General features: G+C 54.1%; 2 protein-coding genes and 1 long non-coding RNA gene across 6 annotated transcripts; 2 read left to right on the forward strand and 1 right to left on the reverse strand.

Annotated features, from left to right (window-relative positions):
- The first annotated feature begins 1,505 nt into the window (after nucleotides 1-1,505).
- Nucleotides 1,506-14,784, forward strand: CADM4 (cell adhesion molecule 4). 2 transcript variants are annotated; one of them, XM_027858241.1, is made up of 9 exons: nucleotides 1,506-1,572; nucleotides 7,710-7,856; nucleotides 8,208-8,360; nucleotides 11,281-11,415; nucleotides 11,629-11,793; nucleotides 12,914-13,004; nucleotides 13,407-13,579; nucleotides 13,784-13,912; nucleotides 14,269-14,783. In XM_027858241.1, the coding sequence occupies exons 1-9, from the start codon at nucleotides 1,509-1,511 to the stop codon at nucleotides 14,376-14,378; spliced, it is 1,167 nt and encodes a 388-aa protein (XP_027714042.1). In that variant the 5' UTR covers nucleotides 1,506-1,508; the 3' UTR covers nucleotides 14,379-14,783. The 2 variants fall into 2 exon arrangements, with proteins under 2 accessions (XP_027714042.1, XP_027714043.1); XM_027858242.1 differs by lacking the exon at nucleotides 11,281-11,415 and having other exon boundaries at nucleotides 14,269-14,784.
- LOC114040214 lies at nucleotides 11,721-13,772 on the reverse strand. The gene is made up of 3 exons (XR_003568748.1): nucleotides 13,521-13,772; nucleotides 12,356-12,452; nucleotides 11,721-11,808 (listed from the first exon to the last, which is right to left on the reverse strand). It is a non-coding gene; the product is annotated as an uncharacterized LOC114040214 (long non-coding RNA).
- A 1,771-nt stretch (nucleotides 14,785-16,555) lies between the features above and the next one.
- On the forward strand, nucleotides 16,556-18,716 carry ZNF428 (zinc finger protein 428). 3 transcript variants are annotated; one of them, XM_027858207.1, is made up of 3 exons: nucleotides 16,556-16,642; nucleotides 17,613-17,895; nucleotides 18,064-18,716. In XM_027858207.1, the coding sequence occupies exons 2-3, from the start codon at nucleotides 17,820-17,822 to the stop codon at nucleotides 18,573-18,575; spliced, it is 588 nt and encodes a 195-aa protein (XP_027714008.1). In that variant the 5' UTR covers nucleotides 16,556-16,642; nucleotides 17,613-17,819; the 3' UTR covers nucleotides 18,576-18,716. The 3 variants fall into 3 exon arrangements, with proteins under 3 accessions (XP_027714008.1, XP_027714011.1, XP_027714009.1); XM_027858210.1 differs by having other exon boundaries at nucleotides 16,587-16,642; nucleotides 17,692-17,895; XM_027858208.1 differs by lacking the exon at nucleotides 16,556-16,642 and having other exon boundaries at nucleotides 17,594-17,895.
- The last annotated feature ends 2,303 nt before the right edge of the window (nucleotides 18,717-21,019 follow it).

The raw sequence follows: 21,019 nt of genomic DNA on the forward strand, positions 1-21,019 counted from the left end.
AAATGAATATTCCCAGCATAAACCTGGGGTTCACTCTCCCACAGATGCACATATCATCAGTGGGAAGAGTGGACAGAATTAGGGAGCTGTGTGGAGAGGTACACATGTGACCAAGGTACATACATGGAGGGACAAGTGTGTACTAGAGTGCACATGGAGAGAGCAAGTAAGAAATGTTGGAGTGAACACATGGGGGAATGATGCACACAGCTCTCTGACTCTAAAGGACTTCTGATCCCTTCCAGTGATCCAGGCCTGCTGGGCCTGCTTCTCACTGGTCTCTACTGGCAGGTGTAGGCAGGTAGGCAGCATGTGGGCATGGCACTTCTCCTGCTGGCCTTGTGTGATTCCTTTGGTGGTGTTTCCCTGGTCCTGTGGGCATTAGGTTGTGGAGCCCTCCTCCACTTCCAGCTTCAGCTGGAGCCCTTTGCTGATATTCTACATCTTCTCCCCAAGGAGAAGAATGGGCTCTTGCCCTCTCTTTTAGACAGACAAAGCCATCACACATCCAAGCACTGGGCTAGGGAAAATCCCTTAGCTGCTTTTCCAGTCCTACCATAAGGAGGGACTGCCAATCATCTTGGTCTTGACTGTGATAGGCTTTTCTTTTCCAGAAGGAGATTCCTCACCCCGGGGACCAAGCTTGTGGGAATCCAGAACAGTAGTGCCTGGAGGCATTGCCTATTTTTTAAAACTCCGCTTCCTGCTTACCATGGGCAGCTGCTTTGTATGAAAGCTTTATCTGACTCAGGGTTAGAAAGTCCCCGTAACTGCCGGCTTAACATCCACCCAACTGCATCTGTTCATTAACATTGTAGAGGCTGTCCTTCCAACAAACTATCAAGGGCTCTCTGCATCTCGGGCAGATTCACCTCACCCCTCCTTTCACATTTTGAAGTTTCATTTTGGTGGCCAGGACCAACGAGTGAAGTGCACAAAGCCCTTAGACAGGGCCACTGGGAGGCATGGCCCGTGTCCTACGTTGGCATTCTGTTAAGGGGTCTCAGAGCCCTTCTCGCTGACTTTTTTATGATCCAAGGGCCCTCCCAGTTCTGACGTTCGGTGTTCTGAGGGCCCATCCCGCTCTGATAGCTTGTGATTCTTCCAGTAATAATAATAGTGATAAAATCAATAACAACCAAGGCTCTGGTACTGACTGGCTGTGTGACCTTGAGTAAGTCACTTTCCCCTGTGCAACTCAGTTTCCTCCTCTAAAATGAAGGAGGTCGACTGAATGACCTCGGAGGTCCCTTTCAGCCGTAAACCCTGTGATCCTACGATCCTCCTCCCACAACTTTGTCCCCGCCTTTCTCCCCCCTCCTTCTGGGCTCCCCAGGCTCCGCCCCGCGCTCTCATTAGGCGGTAGGGGGCGGGGCCGGGCCGGGCGGTGCAGGTGCGGGGCCGGAGCAAGCCAGCGGGCGGGAGGGAGGGAGGGAGGGAGGGAGGGCGGGAGGGAGGGAAGGAGCGGGCCGGGAGCGAGCGGCGGCGGCGGCGGCGGCGGCGGCACCATGGGCCCGGCCCGGCGCTTCCAGTGGCCGCTGCTGCTGGTCTGGGCGGCCGCGGCCGGGACAGGTAAGGAGCGGGCTCGGGGCGCTGTGCTGGGGGGAGAGGGCGGACAGGGGTGGCGGGGGGAGGACGGTCACGGCTGCTGCAGGGGCCAGAACAATGCGATGTATCCGCAGACACCCCCCCAACACATCCCCGCGGCCCGACCTCCCCGAGCATCCCTGGCCGGGCAGACCCCGCGCTCTCTGCCCTTCGCGCGTCTCGGCCTCTTCCTCCCCGCTGTCCCCTCCTCGTTGCTGTTCACAATCTCTTGGCCGCCCTGCGTTGCACCCCGTCTCGCGCCCCCCCCCCCTGCCCTTCCATTTCCTCAGCGTTCCATCCCTTGTGTAGCGCACTCCCCCCCACCCAGTTCCATGTCGAATCTCCGGCCCCCTCCGCGTTCTATCCCGGGTCTCTCTCCCCTCTCCCCGCTTCCCCCTCCCCATTCCATTTCGGATTTCCTGTCCTCTCCGCGTTCCATCCCTTTCCCCGATCCCCGGATCCATTTCGAATCTCCTGCCCGCTCCGCGTTCGATCCCTGTTCCCGTACCCCAAGCCCTCCCGGTTCCATTTCGAATCCCTGGCACCCTCCCCACTTCACCTCCAGTCTCGCGCCTCTCCCCCGCCCCCGCCGCTACACACCCCCGACAAAGAAAGGAAGCCGGAGCCCAGACCCGCAGGACGGGGTGGGGAGTGAGGGGAGACGCATCCTTGGTGTGTGTGCCCCGTGCCCCGATGCGCCGCCGGGCCAGATCGGTGTTTCCTCGGTGCTTGGGTTGGGGTCCAGAGGGAGAAGGGGAGCGGGGGTTTCGGAGGGAGGGTTGCGGCAGCCTGCCTATCCCACATCACCGACCCCAGCACAGACGCAGGCCCCGGCTTGGCCCCGGCACAAAGAGGCCCGTCTTTGTCGGTCTTTCCCATCCCTCTAGCCCACCGTTCCTCACAGTCTCGGTCTTGCTGTCCCCTCATTCCCTCTATCCTCATCTTTCTGCTATTCCATCCCATTCTTCCTGACCCTCGAATCCCTGGCTCTGCACCATCCTTATCCCTCTGTCCCTCTTCTTATCCTTGCCCTCATACTCCCTTTGTCCCCCTCCATCTCTGCTATCCCTACTCCCCATCTCTGTCTACTTTCCCATCCCTATTTTTCCATTCCCGGCCTCCTGTCCCCTTCTTCATTCATGTCCTCCTTTGACCCCTGCCCCTCCGCCTTTCCCCATTCCCACCAGATTAGGGTCTGAGCTGGAGAGTTGGATGAAGGTGGATATGAGAGAACACATAATGGGGAAACTTGTGTCAACGCCTGCCGAACCAAGCAAACGCATACATTCGCACACTGGAAGGACAACGTGGGGGAGTGAAAAGACCTCTGGACTTGGAGTACAGAGGCCAGTGATCAGACCTCAGCTCTGCTACTTACTTACCTATGTGACCTTGGGCAAGTCTTGCTTTGGTCCTCCATTTCTCCCTCTGACAAATGATGGGGTTGGCTTAGACCTTCCAGCCTCCACCTTCTATATTCTAAGCTCCCTTCCATATCTATGCTCTATGTTCAAAGATCTCTTTCACCTCAAACGTCCTGTGGTTCTGTGATACACACAGCTCTCCAGACGTAGCCTCCTCCTTGACGGATTCTTAGCCCTTCGAAGAGCAGTCAGGTAGAGAGCCCTTATGGAGCCTCCTGGTGAGGCCACTGAAGAGGTACATAGCTGGGTTGGGACTTGCCCAGTCGAAGATCGATCAGAGTTTGGTCTTCTCATAGGTTTGAGACAGCTGAAATCTGGTGCCATGGAAAGAACCCTAGACTGGTAGCCAGGAGAACTGGATTTGTCTAGTGTTGCCTGTGCCCCTTGGCAAGTGCCTTCTCCCCTCTGGGCCTCAGTTTCCCTCTCTTTAACTTGAGGAGTGGTAGACTGGAACTCTTAAGGTCTTTTCCAGCTCTGACATTCTATGTTCTTCCTAGCCCTGACATTCTTCTGGCCCTAGCAATTTATAGTCTAAGTTCCCTTCTAGAATCTCATCTAACATCCTGTGTTCTAATATTCTATGGCTTAAGGTCATCTGGCTCTGACAGTCCATTGTCCCTTCCAGTTCAGACATTCTACATTCTAGGTTCCAAGACCCTTTCCAAATCTAAGTTCTCTTGCTTTCAGGGCTCAGGCATCTCCAGGCTCAGGCCCAAAGAACCAAATGCCTGGTGTCTCTGGCATCGGAGGATCCTCTTCCTAGGTCCATCCCAGAGACATATAACACCATGTCTCTAATCCATTGTCATTCTGCATTCCTTCACCTTCCCTGCAAATTCCCATCATTTCCTCCAATCTCCTGACAGTCAAGTTACAATTTCCATAGTACTTATATCTTCACAGAATCATGAGTTCTTTGACTTTCGGAGTCACAGATTTTCAGGATACAAAATCCAAGCTTTAGGGTGCTGTCCCAGAGTCTTACACTTATGCCCTCAAAATCAAAGACTCACAAACCAGAGGTTGGTACATTCAGGCTCCAGAATCTGAAAAGATTCCTGAGTTCTAGCTTCTTCACATGTACTCTGGGCTCTGACAAGACTCATTCACTCTCTATACCTTGGAGAACTAGGCTCTGAGAACAGCTCATGAATCCTATAGACTCTTATAAGCTCTGAAATCTGAAGCCTCAGTTCTATACAAGCATAGCTTTTAGAATATGAAAAGCCCCAACCTCTAGATCTTCAATGATAGGTGCTAGAATCTCAACTTTGTGAGTTCTAGATTCTTAAATGCTGAGTCTTAGAATCTCAGAGTGAGAGGCTCTTAGAATCCCAGAGAGAAAGAAAGTCATCCAGCTTCTACTGAGTTTTACTGAGTTCTACTGAGGGTAGATACCATGCCTTAATCTTGTAAGTAAACTTTCCCCTAGAAGAACACAGTGAAAGGCCACTTGTGATGTGATAGGAAGAGTCCATGCCTGGGAGTCAGAAGATCTTGAGTTCTAGTCCTGACTCTCTACTAGAAATTCACCATGTGGTCTTGGGGGAATCCCTCCCACTCTCTGGGCCTCAGTTTCCCCATCTGGAAAACAAGAGGGTTGGGTGTGATGATGTGTCCATGGGTCTTTCTAGCTTGGACGTGTTATGAACCTTGTCTCCAGATTTACAGACTTGGGGGGGAGGGAATGGCTAAGGGAAATACTCACCTTTTAGGCTACTGGGAGCTGCTCTGGAGCCACTTATCTGGCTCTGAACCTTTCCTCTAGCTCTCCCCAATACAGAGCCATCCTACTTGCCACTCTGGGAAGGACATTTGAAAGGTACTAGAGGGAAGAAAGGATACACAGAAACACCGAGAGATATGTGGAAACAGACAAACACAGGAAGAAACAGGAATAGAGACACTAAAACACAAAGACCTTCAGTGGTCACCCCCACCCCCACCCCCCCAGGAAGACTAGCTGATGTGTGCCTTGCTATGGAGACAGAATTCTGTTTTTTTGAATGGGGCCCTTCTGAGTCATTCATGGGAGGAAGCCCTGGGTTTGGGTGATGGTTGGGGTTGGGCAGGGAGGGAAATGTCATGGGAGCGGGGGAAACATCTAAATTCTTCAACTCTGCAATTCTAAGGACTGGGAGGAGAGGGGGAGGGTCAGTACACTTGGGTCCCTGATGGGTCTGGTGAGGCCTGGGGGATGAGGATGCCTGGGTCCCTGAGGTGCCTGAAGCCGGGGGTGGTTAATGCCGTGCGAGGCAGCTCTGTCACCGCCAGGACAAAGCAGGCTTTCTCTCCCCCAGGGAGGGAGATAGACAGACTTATTAGTTCCCAACCCCTTATGGCACCAGGGAACATTTTCCTTCACAGCCCCTACTCTTCAAGAACCAAAGGATTCTGATGCCCAACCCTGCCAGAACCTAGGTAGCCTGACCTTCTATTCCTCTCCAACCCTCAGGTGCCCAGACTAGTCAGGGTGCTTCCTGAGTGACATATTGGGACACTTCAGGGAAAGCCTCCTAGGAATCCCCGCCCCCAGCTTGGGCTTCAGCCCAGCATCTTGGGAGCTCAGGGAATCCCAGGAATGCGGGGGCCACAGGGGGGCTTTGTGTGACTCCAACTGCTGACTCAACCTTCCCACCCCCACCAACATTCCCCTGCCAGACCCAGGAGTCTGGGTCCCTTGAGGAGCAGGGCCTGGGGGTTCAGAAACCTGGATCTCTGACTGGATGAGAGCCTGGTACCTGGGTCTCTAGGAGGCTTAAATTCAGGGCACCAGGATCACTGAGAACCCAGATGCCTGGGTGACTCGGTGACTGGGAGCTTTAATACCTAGATTCCTGGGAGACTGGAAGCCCATGCACCTGAGTCCCCAGGAAGACTAGATGTTAGAATCACTGGGTCCTTGAGAGACTAGGTGTCAGAAAGCCTAGCTGCCTGGGTACCTCAGAGGCTGGGAAGCCAGATACCTGGTCCCTGGTAGCCCAGATGCTTAACTCCCTGTGCTACCTGAAGCTCAAACTGAAGTCCTTAGGAGACTAGGTGCCCTCAAACCCCAATGTCTGAGTATGTAGCACAGTGGGAGCCCAGGTACCTGGGTCTCTGAGATGAAGGTGGAGGGAGGGCTGTTCAGGTGTCTGGCTAATGTCAGTGAGGGTCCCTGAGCTGGAGATGGAAGAGGAATTCAGTTCTCTGGGGCCTTGAAGTGGGGTGAAGGCGCTTTCAGGCTCCTGGGTCCCTTAAGCGAGAGGTCCGTTTGGGTGCCTGGATTCTTAAGTTTGGAGGGGGAGGAGAAGGAGGATATGGCACCTGGGTCTGGGAGACTGGGGGTGGAGGGCAGCCGGGAGCTTGGGTCCCTGGAATACAGGCTCCTTTACACCCAGAGCTGGAATAATCGGGGCTTTGTGCAAAGGATGCTCCGGACTCGGCCATTGATGGGGGGTGGGGGGCGTGGAATGTACCACCTCCAGAAACCTGGGGGAATTGTTCAGAATCTTGGGAGTTGGGGGGGTGACCTTCTCCGCTGAGCGACCTTGAGCCTCCCACGGGGATTCGCTGACTCAGCGTGAGGGGCGCCCCCCCCCCCTTCCTTTTTGATTCCCCCCTTCCCTGGGATCGGTCCATCACCACGGAAGCCTGTCTTGGTGAAAACCTGTCTTGGTGACAGCCGGGGCCCGGATGCCTGGGTCCCTGAGGGTGGGGGAGGTCAGTACTCCTGGGTCCCCATAGAATCCGGGCTGGGGGAGGGAATCAGGATACACGGTTCTCTGAGGGGAGGGGAGGAGACTGGAGAATCAGGACGCCTGGGACTCAAAGCAGAATGGAAGATAGGGGAGAACGACTCCTGAGTTCTTGTCCCTTTCCTTTCCATCCCTCTCTTTTTCCCCTCCTCCTCCTGCTGCTCCTGGCACTATCTCTATGGCAATGCCCTGGCGCTGTCAACACAACCTTAGGTTTAAAGGGCCCGCGCCCAGGAGCCTGAGCCCTCTGGCCCAGCCTTCAGCCCTCTGGCCCAGCCTCCTCCCTAGGGCCTTCAGTCTCGCCCCTCCCCCTTCCCGACACCACCCCCACCCCACACACACACTCCCAATGGACACAAAGGCTCTAGGGACATTAAGATTCCTGCCACGAGCCCAGCTTGTTACTGAGACTGGGAGGGAGGCACACAGAGACCCCCCAGGGACAGGAGGGGGATGGGGACCAGGAAAGAGATGGGACTGGGGAGGGTAGAGGGGAGAAATGGAAACACAGTTGAAAATGAAGATGGAGCAGGATGGGAATAGTGATGGAGCATCTGAATTGGGGAGGGGGAGAGATGGCCAGGGTGGGCAAAGAAATAAACTGGGGTATGGTTTGGGGTGAGCTGTGGAGATAAGGCTTCTAGATAAATAAAAAGGGTAAATTGGGGTGGAAATGTAGTTACGGGTAAGGTGGATATGGACTAGGGATGGGGCATGTCCTGGAGGTGAGAGGAAAAAAGATAGAGGTTGGATTGGTAGAAATGTGGCTGGGGATAGATATGAAGGATGGCTTTGGAGCCAGGGAAGGGAGATGTATGGTTGGGGATGGAAATAAGAAGTAAGGTGGGCTTTGGTTTAGCCACAGGAATGATGAAAGTATAGAGATGGGCAGAAATGATTGAAAGGTAGTTCTGTGCCTGCCTGTGAAGCCTGTATATCTCAATGTACCTCTGGTGACCAGGGTCGGCCCAGGGGGTGCAGACTGAGAATGTGACTGTAGCGGAGGGCGGGGTGGCAGAGATCACCTGCAGACTACACCAGTATGACGGGTCCATCGTTGTCCTCCAGAACCCAGCCCGGCAAACACTCTTCTTCAATGGCACCAGGGGTGAGGCAGGCTGCATGCCTGGGGTGCTTCTGGGATGGGAGACTAGGAGATCAGCAAACCTGGGGCCCTGGGTGCCAAGTGCAATTGGGACAAGTCCTCACAGGTCCCAGATGTATTCCAGCCCTAGTGTCTAAGCTAGGGAGGGAAGGATGGGCCAGTGAAAGGGGTAGGGGAGAGTGTGGTCCTGGTTGGGGGGGCTGACAGAGATAGTGGTGTGGGTTGAGTCAGTGGAGAAAGGAGCCAGTTGTGGAAGAGTGGGAAGACAGAGTTGGGGAGGGTTTTAGAAACAGTAGGGGGAGCAGGGAGTCAGGGCACTTGGGTCCTATCTCACCCTCTGTGATCTTCTCCTAGCCTTAAAGGATGAGCGTTTCCAACTGGAGGAGTTCTCCCCGAGAAGGGTCCGAATAAAGCTCTCAGATGCCCGGCTAGATGATGAGGGTGGTTATTTCTGCCAGCTGTACACAGAAGACACCCATCACCAGATTGCAACTCTCACTGTCCTTGGTAAGGCCCTTCAAAAATGGTCTGAAGCCTGAAAGATTTGGGATCCTGCTTACCTTGAATCTCTGTGACCTCAGCCCAAGCTCCCTTTGGTTTGTGTGACCTCAGACTTGTTACCAATTTGATCTCTGAGTGGATAGAGCACCAGCCCTGGAGTCAGGAGGACCTGAGTTCAAATCCGGCCTCAGACACATAACACTTACTAGCTGTGTGACCCTGGGCAAGTCACTTAACCCCATTGCCTAGCCAAAAAAACAAAAACAATTTGATCTCTGAGTAGAATTACTCTGATTCACAGGACTTCCAACCCTCTACCCTCTGATTATAGGCGAGGACTATCAGTTCACCCAAAAGTTTATAAAGTGCCTACTATATAAAAGGCATTATGGTAGGCAACTGGAATCCAATCAGTCAATATGCATTTAAAAATGTAAAAAGAAAAACCAAACAGGCCCTACTTCTTAAAGAAGCTTGAATTCAAGAGGCAGCTAGGTGGCGCAGTGGATAGAGCACCGACCTTGAAGTCAGGAGGACCTGAGTTCAAATGTGGCCTCAGACCAAACACTTGACACTTACCAGCTGTGTGACCCTGGGCAAGTCACCTAACCCCAAGTGCCTCACCAAAAAAATAAAAAAATATTCACCGGCCCTGGATTCAGGAGGACCTGAGTTCAAATCCAACCTCAGACACATAATACTTACTAGCTCTGTGACCCTGGGCAAGTCACTTAACCCCCCCCTCCAAAAAAGCTTGAATTCTACTGGGGAAAACCAAAATGTCCATTTCTATGGGTAGACCTATAAATGGCACCATAGTGAATAGAGCATCAGGCCTGGAGTCTGGAAGACTCATCTTCCTGAGTTCAAATCCAGCCTCAGATACTTACTAGCTGTGTGACCCTGGGCAAGTCACTTAACCCTATTTACCTCAGTTTCCTTACTTATAAGGTATAAGAATCCTAGAAGTGTGTGTGTGTGTGTGTGTGTGTGTGTGTGTGTGTGTGTTGGGGTGTGAAGCAGGTTCCAAAGGGCTTTGAATACCAAATGGAAGATTTTATATTTGATACTGGTAGTAAGAGGGAGTTATTGGAGTTGATTGAGTAGGGGAATGGCATGTTCAGAAGGAAGATCACTTTGGTGGCTGAGTGGAGGATGGACTGGAATAGGGAGAGGCTGGAGGCAGGCAGACCCACAAGCAGGCTAGTGCAGTAGTCCAGGTGATGAGGGTCTGCACCAGGGTGGTGGCAATGTCAGAGCACAGAAGGGGACTTAGAAGTCTTTCCCTCCTCATCTTTGCCTCTTGGGGTGCCTCGTTTCTTTTGACTCAACTCAAGTGTCCCTCCTGTAGGAAAGCTTCACTGGTCCCTTCAATTGCTAGTGCCTTCTCCATCCAAGGTTACCTTAAATCAGCTGGTGCCAAGTGCAACTGGGATAAGTCCCCACAAGCCCCAGATGTATTCCAGCCCTGGTGTCTAAGCTAGGGAGAGAAGGATGGGTCAGTGAAAGGGGTAGGGGAGAGTGCGGTCCTGGGTGGGGAGACTGACAGAGATAGTGGTGTGGGTTGGGTCAGTGGAGAAAGGAACCAGATGTGGAAGAGTGGGAAGACATTTTCAAATGCATATTGACTGATTGGATTCCAGTTGCCTACCATAATGCCTTGCACACAGTCGGCACTTCATAAACTTCTGGGTAAATGGATGAGCACATGAAGGTCCTTGTCTACAATCAGAGGCAGAGGGTTGGAAGTCATGTGAATAAGAGTGATTCTGCTCAGAGATCAAACTGGTGATAGGGAACAAGTCTGAGGTCACACAGACTCCCTCTCTGCAAGGCATAGGACTGGTTTCCTTCCTGTTCCTCACACAAGACATATCCTCACTTCAGGCATTTTCTCCGGCTGTCCTTCATTCCTGCAATGCTCTCCCTCTTCCCCTCTGCCTTCTGACTTCCTTCAAGTCTCAGCTAAAAACCCTATCTTCTACAAGAAGTCTTTCCTGATCCGCCTTTGTTCTAGTGCCTTTCTTCTGTCGCTGATCTCCAATTTATCCTGCCTTTAGCTGCTCTTATGTGGCTGTCTGTATGCTCTCTCCCCTATTAGTCTGTGAACTGTTGAACAGCAGGGACTGTCTTTGGTCTTTCTCTGTATTCCCAATGTTTATCATAGTGCTTGGCACATAGACATCCATATCCATTAAATAGGCAGAGGGGCCAGACATTGCAAAGGCACAGATACGGTAGATATAGTATCATGCATGAGGAAAGGCAAGTAGTCCAATATGGCAACTATACGGCAGATGGAGATGAGAGGTTGCTTGTGATGCAAAGACACACGAGAAAAGAATCACCCTGTGCTCTCATGGAGCCTACCTTTTATGGTGGGAGGGGAAAACAACATGAGTAGATAAGTAAATTCAAAATGTATACAAAGTAGTGGGGGGAGGGAGGTATTAACAATTGCTGGGTTCAGGAAAAGCTTTTTGAAGGAGGTAAGGGTTTGGAAGAGGCACAGGTGAGAAAGGAGTGCTTAAGAAGCTTGGGGAGAGCCTATGCAAAGGCTTTGAGAGGACAGATGGGATGACTGTATGGAGAATGGCAAAAAGAGAGGCTGTCTAGGGCCAACCCTCTGTCCAATGAGGCAACTGAGTCCCAGAGAGATTAAGTGGCCTGCCCAATCACCTGGCATATAGTTGCTTAATAAATGTTTTATTGGTGTGACCCTGGGCAAGTCACTTAACCCCACTTGCCTATAAATAAATAGATAGATAGATAGACAGATAGACAGACAGATAAATGTTTATTGACTGACTAGTAAGTGGAAGAGCCCAGATTTGAATTGAATGTGAATCTAGGTAGAGTGTTTTGCCGGCATCCTCACTCATCTCCCCACTGTGGGTGCTAAGGTCCCCTCTATCTCTTATTGTAGTGGCCCCGGAGAACCCCATAGTGGAAGGTCGGGAGCAGGCTGTGGAAGGCGGCGAGGTAGAGCTGAGCTGTGTTGTGCCTCGATCCCGACCTCCAGCCGTGCTTCGCTGGTACCGGGACAGAAAAGAACTCCGAGGTCAGAGGAAGCTGAAGGAGGGCCTGGGTGTGAGAGAGGGAAAGGGCAGGGGGAAGGCAACTGGGGAAGGGGAGGGGTACAGCCAGGAAACGGTCTGGTCAGTCTGGTCCCTTTTCTGGAGAAAAGAGGCAATCCTTAAGGGCTGGGCCATAGGGGAATCTGAGGGGGTGGATCAGGAACTTTGACCCCAAGGGAACTGGCCTCCCTGGGCAGGTGTGGACAGCCGACAGGAGAACGGGAAGGTGTGGAGTGTGGCCAGCACAGTGCGCTTCCAAGTGGACCGGAAAGATGATGGCGGCATCGTGACATGTGAGGCTCAAAATGCAGCCCTCCCTCCAGGCCACAGCAAGCAGACTCAGTACGTGCTGGATGTCCAGTGTAAGTGACCAGGCTCTGGGGGAAAGGGCACAGTACTCAAAACACAACAGACCAAAGGGTGTTCTAGCCTGAAGGGACTTTGGACACTTTTCACTTTTACTCCCACTTTTGACAGATAGGGAATCTGAGGCTGAGAGAGGAAATCTCAGACATCACTGAACCTACCCCTCGAGATTTTAAAGATGAGGAAACCAAGGCCCAGAGAACCTAAAGTCACACAACCAGCTCTCCCCTGGCCATAATCTAGAGTTCAACCTCATCCTCAGGGGTAACAGTCTCAGCTCTCAGCTTCACTAAGTGTGATACTAGATCAGAGACTAGAAATGACAAAAGTCATAGGTCCTCAGGAGAGTTCCAGAATCCAGTTTGGTCCTGTTTAGGAGGGAAGCCTGGATTAGAAATACCTTGGTCCTTAAAAGTGCCTGGCCCCCCCAAATCCAGCTCCTGAAGGCCCCCCAAGTCCTAGAACATTAGAGCTCTGCTGGCTTAGACAGCAGCGGGGGAAAATGGGCTGTATTTGGAAGTAGAGGACTTGAATTTGAATTCCATTTTCCTTGCTTACTTGCCATTTGTGACTTTGGGCAAATCACTGTATTCCATAAATCTCAGTGTCTTCATCTATAAAATGAGGAAGCTGGACTAGGAAACCTCTGAGGGGCCTATAATACAAAATTAAATATCTCATTTAATCTTCACAACAGCCTTCTAAAGGTAGGTGCTAATATCCTCATTTTACAGATAAGAAAACTGAGGCTGAGTTACTCAGACATCTATGGCAGAATTTGAACTCAAAGAGACCCCAAGTTCAATGCTCTCCCTCCCCTCCCTCAACTATGCCACCTAGCTGCCTACCATCCTGTAAGGCCCTTTTCTTTATTTGAAGGAGGCCAGACAAGGTTCAGTGACTTGCCCAAAGCCAGGAGACAGCAAAGTTCAAGGCTTAGAAGCCAGGTCTCCTGCTTTCCAGGCCATTCTTCTGTCCTCCGCCACCTGACAGAGGGAGAGCAGGGTTCTGCCATCCTGGGCAGGGCTGGGGTGGAAGAGAGAAAGCTCTCCATCTCTACCTGGTATTTGCCGGGCTTCCCCTGCTTTGACCCTCCTGGTTCCCTTCTGCTCACAGACTCCCCCACCGCCCGGATCCACGCATCCCAGGCTGTGGTGAGGGAGGGAGACACGTTGGTGTTGACTTGTGCTGTCACAGGGAACCCCAGGTCAGAGAATGGGGTGGATGGGATACTCTTAAGTGAGTTGAGGCTGGGTGGGGGGAGGGTCTGAGGGAGGATTGGGCGCCTGGGCCCCACACGGTTTTGAGTTGGGGGACTAGGATGCCTGGGTCCCCGAATGATGGGGAGGAGGAAGGTCTGCGGGATTGGGACGCCGAGGTCCCCTAATGGGGAAGTGGACTTGGGGATCAGAATGCCTGGGTCCCCGAATGTAGGGAGGGAGGAGGGTCTGGGAAACTGAGATGTCTGGGGACTTTGGGAATGCCTGGAACCGCGAGTGGGGAAGGGGAGTTTGGGGGATCGGGACGCCTGGGTCCCTGAAGTCCCAAAGAGCGGGGACTAGGCTGGCCGGCTGCCTGGGCCCTTGAGCTCTCTGGCTCCTCCTCGCAGGCCCGGGCAGATCCGGTGGAGCCGGGGGAACGAGTCGCTCCCCGAGCGGGCAGAGGCAGTGGCAGAGACGCTCACCCTCCCCGGCCTCACCTCCCTAGACAACGGCACCTATACCTGTGAGGCCGGAAACAAGCACGGCCAAGCGCGAGCTCCCTACGTCCTGGTGGTCTACGGTGAGGCACGAAGGGGACGCCGGTTCCTGGAACCGGGCAGAGGGGTGCCGGAATACGAGGGGGGCGGGACCGGACGCTCCATGGGCACGAGGAGAGGGGCCGGGAGTCTGAGCGAAGGCCCCTGGCTTTGCTGGGGGGCGGGCCCGAAAGGTCAACGAGTGCAATGCCGGGGTCCCAGTAATTGTGCCTTCCTTTGCCGAGCAGACCCCGGCGCGGTGGTGGAGGCACAGACCTCGGTGCCCTATGCTATCGTGGGTGGCATCCTGGCGCTGCTCGTCTTCCTCATCATCTGTGTCCTGGTGGGCATGGTCTGGTGCTCCGTGCGGCAGAAGGGTGAGCGGAGGCGGGGCCGGGATGCCTGGAGGGGTGGGGCTAGGGGGTCACTGATTGGCGAAAAGCCGACGAGGCGGGGCTTGTGCGTAACAGTAGAAGGCTGATGAGGGGAGGGTTGGGGGCCGTGTCTCTGGTTCTGTTCCAGTTGGCTCTGTACTCCTATCCCTGTCCTTCCCCGCGCGAATTTGTGTCTCTTCCTTTGGTCACCCCCTCTGTTTCCTACATCTATCTCTGGCCCTGTGCTGTCTATGCCTGACTGTCTCTGATCTTTGTGTTTCCGTATCTCTGTGCCCCGTCTCTCCTGAGGTTCTCATTCTTCATTCCTCTCTTTGCCTCCATTCCCCCACCTTCCACAGGCTCCTATCTCACCCACGAGGCCAGTGGACTGGATGAGCAGGGGGAGGCCCGAGAGGCCTTTCTTAATGGGGGCGATGGACACAAGCGCAAAGAGGAATTTTTCATCTGACCCTTCCCCGCGTCCCTGGCCCGGGCCCAGGCCCTGGCTCTGGCCCAGGCAGGGTCTCCCCAGTCCAGGACGGAACCAGCAAAGACTTTGACCTGGGCCAAGGGCCATTTGGGAGTTTTCCCCACCCCTAACGTCCAGCAAGACAAGGAGGCCGCACCTGGGCCCTAGTGAGGGAAGTTAGGGCTGGGGGCCAGATGATGAGATGCCTAAGGGGGTGGGAATGGGGAATCAGAACACCTGGGTCCCCAAAGGGGCAGGGAGTGGGGAATCAGGGTGTCTTGAGTCCCCCAGAAGGGGAAGATAAGAATACTTGAGGCCTCGAGAAGGAAGAGGAGACCTGGGTCTCTGATGGGTCAGGGGCTGGACACTTGGGTCCAGGGTCGGGGTAGGGGGTGGGAGTAGGGGTAGAGACTGGGGGAGGGGGGGTGGCAGGGTTGGGGAGCAGCCTGGGGTGGGGATAGGGGACTTGTCTTCTCCGGGATCCCTCCCTAGGCGCTGTGCCAGCCATTGTGAGAGTCCCACAGACATGGGGACTGCTCTTTGCAAAGCCATGTTCGCACGGTTGGGGGGGGAGGGATGGGGATTCTGTGTCTTTGTCATAACTCGTGATGGGGGAGGGGGACCTGTCCCCCTCTCCAGGCCCCACTCCTGCCCACAGCTTGGGTTCCCCCCCCACCCACCACATGCCTCCCCTGGATCCCCTCTCTCCCAACTCCCAGGACTCCCACAGGGCTCTCCCCACCACTCCATCCCTTCTCTCCTTCTCCAGGCCTCCAGGGGGAGGGGCCCAGGGTCCACGTGTGCGTCTCTGTGGTTTTATATATAATATATTAAAAAATGAAAAATCTGTATTAAAAAAAATCAGATTTCACCCCCCCATCACCACCATGATCCACCCCCATTCCAGGCCTTTTTCTTGTAAAAACACGTTTTGTACGGGGGGGGAGGGGGGTACGGAGGGGGTGGCAGCCCCACTAACCACCATTAAACTACGGAGAGATTAAGATACTGCTCAGTTGTCTGTCTGGGGGGCAGTGGGGCGGGAAGGAGAGCAGCTAGATTCGGAGCGGGGGAAGAGGCCTCCCAGGGAAGGGCGGAAGGAGGAATGTGGGGAAAGCCTGGAGATGGAGAGAAAGTGGAGAAAGTGTGAAAGAAAGCCTCGGGAAAGAGTGTGAGCTAGTCCCAGGGGGCTGCGCCGAAGAGTGGGAGAGCGGCGAAGCCCCCAGGGTGTCAGATGGAGGAGGAAAGGGAGGGGGTTTAGCATGCAGAGGGTTCTCTAAGGCAAGGGCCAGATTCGCGGGGATGCAGAATGTCCCCTGGGGGGCAGGGCAGACGGAATGGGGTGGGGGGGGTACACCGGCGAGCCTGGGATTAGGTGACACGAGGGAAGAGTTGGGGAGAAGCCCCAGGGAAGGGCCAGAGGCCAGGCAGGGAGAGCGTAGGCGCTTCCCACCAGAGGTGGGGCAGCGATGGGAGGCGCTAGAAGGGTCAGGAGGGACCACCCCCTAACTCGAGGCGGAGTTCTAGGCATTGCACGCCCCCCTCCCCAAGTCTAAGTGGTCCTGCGCATGCTCTCTGGCCGGGTCACAGACCGCCCCCCACCCCGGGCTCTGCAGATCCGAAATGCAAATCGCTGCGCCCCAGCGTGGCCCAGCCCGGGGATATGCAAAGCGGACCTCCCCACGGGCCAGGCACGTGCGTGGGCAGAGCCTCTCTCCCAGCAAGCCCCGGGCGAGCGCGCTGCGGCCACCGAGGCCCCGCCCCTTCCCACTCAGGACCGAGGTTTGGAAGGGCGCTTAGAGATCTAGTCCAATCACGTCATTTTACAGTGGGGAGGCGGGAGAGCACTGGGGTCACACAGCATAAGAGCGAGGATCCGAACCCCAGGCTCAGCCTCGGCCCTACCCCGCTCTAGGAAAAAGACGCGCCACCCCCGACCCTCCGCCGGGGATGGGGGGGAAGCCCCCTCCCCTAGCAACGGGCCCAAGGCCCCGCCCCGGTTCTACCAAAACCAGGAAGAGCGGGGGAGGCGGGACCCTCCGGGGGTCTCTGATGAACCGCTCCTGCCACCGCTCCCCCCCGCGCCCCGGTCGGGATGGTCCGGTCCACCGCGCAGGCGCCCTGGGTCCCGCCCGCCAACCGCTCCGCGTTGCCCCGCGCCCGCCGCCAGAGTCGTCGCCGACGAAGCTCGTTCTGCGCAGGCGCTGGGCCCCTGCGTGCTGCCGCCGCCGACCGGAGCGAGCGGAGCGAGGTCGCCAGCGGTGGTGAGTGCCCGGGGGAGGGGAGGGGAGGGGCGGGGCGCGCGCGCGGGGCATGTCGGGAGTCCGCGGGGCCGCTTCCGCGCGCCCTCCCGCCGGCCCCGCCCCTCTCGCCGGCCTGGGAGCATGGCGGCGCCCCGGGCTCATTGTCCCGGAGCCCACTGGGGCATGGTAGTGGAGAGGGGCCGCCCTGGGGCATCCTGGGAGCTGGGGGAGGCGGCCTCGCTGCACTGTGGGAAACGGGCTCTAGTGCCCCAGTGCGTTCTGGGAACTGAACCATAGTGCCCTGGTGCATTCTGGGAGCCGGGCACAGTGACCGCGTGAATAATGGGTAGTGGACCACGTTGCCCCAGTTTCTTTTGGGAGCTGGACCGAGCCGACCCCCAGCATCGTGGGGGCCTGGCCCTCGGCCTTGGTGTCTTCCAGGAGCGGGACCAGACTCGCCCTGTGCATTGTGGGAGTGAGGACAAGGTGCCCTGGTGCATTGTGGGGCTCCTTTTGTCTGGTCTCGTGCATGGAGCCGGGCCAGGGTGCCCTGGGCATCCCAGGAGGGAGCGCTACCACCCTGGTCACATCATGGCCACCTCGCCATCCTGGGCCCTAGTGCATTCTGGGAGCAGTACATCCAGTAAACATTTATCAAGCATCTACCGTGTGCTAAACACTGGGGGGACAAAATGATGCAGAAGAGCCCTTCCCCTCAAGGAGCTTCCAATCTAATGCAAACACATACAGTACAAAGCAGGCTGCACACAGGCCACGTGGTCCTGGAGCACCATGGGCTTTCCATTAACATTACAGCATCTTGCTGCCCCAATGCATCCTCCGTCATCCCTCCCCTGGGAAGGCCTTACTGACTCCCACAGTTCATAGGTGCAGGAGCGTCTCCTCTGGACTTCCCCCTCTTGGAGGCACCTCGGTCTCTGGGCCTTAGTTTCTTCCTCTATAAAATGGTACCACTCTAATTGCTCCCCAGAGAGGCCAGCTCAGGCAGTGCCTGAGAGGTGGTCCAGCTCTGTTCCTGAATCTCATCTCTCCCTGCTGTCACTGCTCAGTGTTGGTGTGAAGGCCAGGACCGCTGGAGAGAAGAGTCCCTGCTGTGGAAAGCTGGCTGGGGGGGGGAACCCATCTTGCTGTTGCTGTCACCGCTGGACATCCCCCCTCCTCACACCCTCCCCCGGCCATGACGGAGACTCGGGAGAGCACTGAGACTGGGGGCTATGCCAGCTTGGAGGAGGATGAAGAGGAGCTGTCCCCAGGTGAGGTGCTGAAACCTGAGCTCTCCAGGGAAAACATCTTTGCCACCCCCCCCCCACACACACACACAGCGTTCAGAAAACGCAAATGGGGAGAAGCCTTGCCCCCTGTACTAGCAGTAGTTCTCTAGGCCTCGTTTACGATCTCTTGAACTTCCCCTTTCTCGGCAGGCCCAGAGCACCCCTCCGATTCGGACTATACACTCTCAGAGCCCGACTCAGACGAGGATGAAGAAGAGGAGGAGGAGGAAGAGGAAACAACAGATGACCCAGAATATGATCCTGGCTACAAGGTGAAGCAGCGTCTTGGTGGGGGGCGAGGGGCGCCTTCTCGGAGGGCCCCTCGGGTTGCCGCACCCCCAGGGCCCCCACCCCAGCCCTGCGCCTTGTGTGGCCGCCCACCCCCGGGGGAGGGTGCTGCAGCCCCTGGGGGCCCACCCTGTCGGCTCTGTCGCCCAGCTGCCCCCCAGGCAACACCCTCTGCCCGCATTGCTGCTCAGCGCCAGGTGGGTGACGAGGAGGATGAAGAAGAGGATGAGGACGAAGGGGCCACCTCCACCGGAGGTGATGGGCCCCCTGGGGATGAGGGGGGTGCTTACCACTGCACAGAGTGTGAGGATTCATTCGACGACCTTGGGGAGCTGCATGGCCACTTCATGCTGCATGCTCGAGGGGAGGTGTGAGGCTGACCTCTCCTTAGAGGGTGGGTATAGGGTTGAGAAAAGGGATCACTGGGGGATGCAGAGCCGCCAATCAAGTCTTTGTCTTCTGGGCAGTAGCTGTGTTAGGGTTCAAATAAAGCCAGATTTCTGTGTGTGATGGTATCTGTATAAGTGTGACCCTTAGCTTTTGGCCTCCCATGCCCCCTCACAAAGAGTCCAGGAATCTTGGGGCCATAGATCAAATCTTAGATCCACAGACATAGCACTTTAGAATTGTGTTCTTGTCATCTGGCAGTCATGGACTCTTAGGCCTTTCAATTTCTTTGTTTTTTTTTTCATCAATTTATTTTGATTTATCAACAATCACTTCCATAAGCTTTTGAGTTTTAAATTTTTCTCCCCCTCCCTCCCCAAGACGGCACACAATCTGATATAGGCTATCCATATACATTCCTATTAAATATATTTTCACATTAGTGATGTTGTAAGTAAGAATTAGAATCAATAGGAGGAACCACCAGAAATAGGAAACAAAACACAACAGAAGAAAAAAAAATAGCAAATAATGTGCTTCAATCTGCATTCAAACTCCATAGTTCTTTCTTTGAATGTGGATAGCATTTTCCATCATGAGGCCTTTGGAGATGTCTTAGATCCTTGTATTGCTGAGAAGGGCTAAGTCTGTCAATATTAGTCATTGCACAACGTGACCGTTACTGTGTACAACATTCTCCTGGTTCTGCTCTTTCAATTTCTTACAGTGATAACATTTGGAACTGAAAGTGACGGTAGAGGTCATCCAGTCTGACCCTTCCCCCCCCATTTTACATATTAAAAACCTGAGATCCAGATAGAACAAAGGTCACAGAGGTAGCAGGGTTAGGGCTTGAACCCACATCCTCAGACTTAGAAGCCACGGGTCTTAGATTTTTAGACTCAGTATCATCACTCAGAAAGCACTTATTAAACAAATGCTATGTGGAAGTTATTCCAGGGAATTTGGGTGGTTTACTAATTGTGATGGGCAGCTAGTGGAACATGGAGAAAATTTTGGGCTTGGAGTCAGGCAGACTTGTCTTCCCAAGTTCAAATACAATATAATGGGGGGGGTAAGGGGGGGCCGCCTCTGAGTGGAGAAAAGGAGGAATGTGAGAGAAACTCTGGAGACAGAACTGATTAGATGTGGTGACTTGATGGGATGCATAGGGGAGAAAAATAAGTTGAGGATGATGGAACATGTGAGCTCGAGTGGTTGAAAGGATAGTGACAAGAAGGATGTCAGGATGTGTTAAATGTCCAGAATCAGGGAGGACTGTCTGTTGCAGACAGTCGAGTTCGTAATGTCTGTGGCACGTCTACTTTGAAATGTGCAGTTGGTGGCCAGAGACTTGGAGCAAGAACCAGAAATGGAGACCTGGGAATCATTTTGTTGAAGACAGATGTTAATACTAATACAGCACCCTAGGAATTAGTCTCAAGTTCTGTTTAACATGAACACCAAAGGCATTTCTAACTGGAGAGATGTCCAGACTGGAATCAGTCATCCCCCATGACCTCTGACGTGACTGCCCCCAACCAATTTCAGATCACATTTATGGGAGTCTTGAGCAAAGAAAAGATAGCCTAGGTTAATAGTCCAGAATCAAGGAGCCATATCTTTAACCCCTTCCTTACTTGGGACCTCTCTTCTAGAATCTAGAGAAATCATTGGGGTTCTTCCCATAGACCTATATCCAGAATACAAATTGAAGAGGATGATGTGAATTCCTCTGTTTGAATAGTAAAGGCTATTTCCCTCAGGGTGGACTAAAGTCTGATCCCTTGAGGGAATGGAAGGATTGACCCTAGATGGATCGGTATTCTAGTGGTGCCTTGGGGTGGGCTGAGGAAAGGCTCTCTGGATGGGAGATACTCTATTAGGTTCCTTCTTATCCCCCATAACGGTCACTAAAGGAAGGCTCTCTTTCCTTTTGTCCTGATGTACTATACCCGCCTTTCTGAAAAGGGCTTTTGTGAGAAATAGCATTTCTTAATAATTCTAGGGAGAGTTAAAAATTTTTACATATGCTTTTATCACAAGGTCATTATGAGAGAGTCGAGAATTAGCACCACCAGCCAGTCAGTTAATTATTATTTATCAGACATAGAAAATAATCAGGAATTCTGTAAACCTGTCAGGTCATCTAATACATCCATCTGATATATGTATGGGGTGTTCAGGAGTATTAGCACCTCTGGTATGAGGGCTTGCCAAGCCCTTTTTAGGGCTGCTCCCCCACTAGGGTAGCCACTTGACACCCACCTCTCACCTATGGCTCCAAGGTGCTGCCACACCTTGGTAAACCATCTAGCAGACAGGCTAAACTAGGTTGAGGGGACCTGACAGGCCTCAAACCCATTGGGGAGTTAGGTAGATGTCTACCCCAAGCATGTTAATGGGTGGATGAGAACAATTTGTTCCAGTG

Source organism: Vombatus ursinus, unplaced genomic scaffold (genome assembly GCF_900497805.2).
Source record: "Vombatus ursinus unplaced genomic scaffold, bare-nosed wombat genome assembly UNPS02012758.1, whole genome shotgun sequence".
Taxonomy (NCBI): domain Eukaryota; kingdom Metazoa; phylum Chordata; class Mammalia; order Diprotodontia; family Vombatidae; genus Vombatus; species Vombatus ursinus.

Excerpts from the sequence above, each read along its gene's own strand:
- CADM4 (XM_027858241.1), top strand. The coding sequence starts at position 1,509 with ATGGGCCCGGCCCGGCGCTTCCAGTGGCCGCTGCTGCTGGTCTGGGCG. Across the intron at positions 11,416-11,628 it reads GGACAGAAAAGAACTCCGAG|GTGTGGACAGCCGACAGGAG; the intron begins GTCAGAGGAAGC and ends CTCCCTGGGCAG. Across the intron at positions 13,580-13,783 it reads CTACGTCCTGGTGGTCTACG|ACCCCGGCGCGGTGGTGGAG; the intron begins GTGAGGCACGAA and ends TTTGCCGAGCAG.
- ZNF428 (XM_027858207.1), top strand. The coding sequence starts at position 17,820 with ATGACGGAGACTCGGGAGAGCACTGAGACTGGGGGCTATGCCAGCTTG. Across the intron at positions 17,896-18,063 it reads TGAAGAGGAGCTGTCCCCAG|GCCCAGAGCACCCCTCCGAT; the intron begins GTGAGGTGCTGA and ends CTTTCTCGGCAG.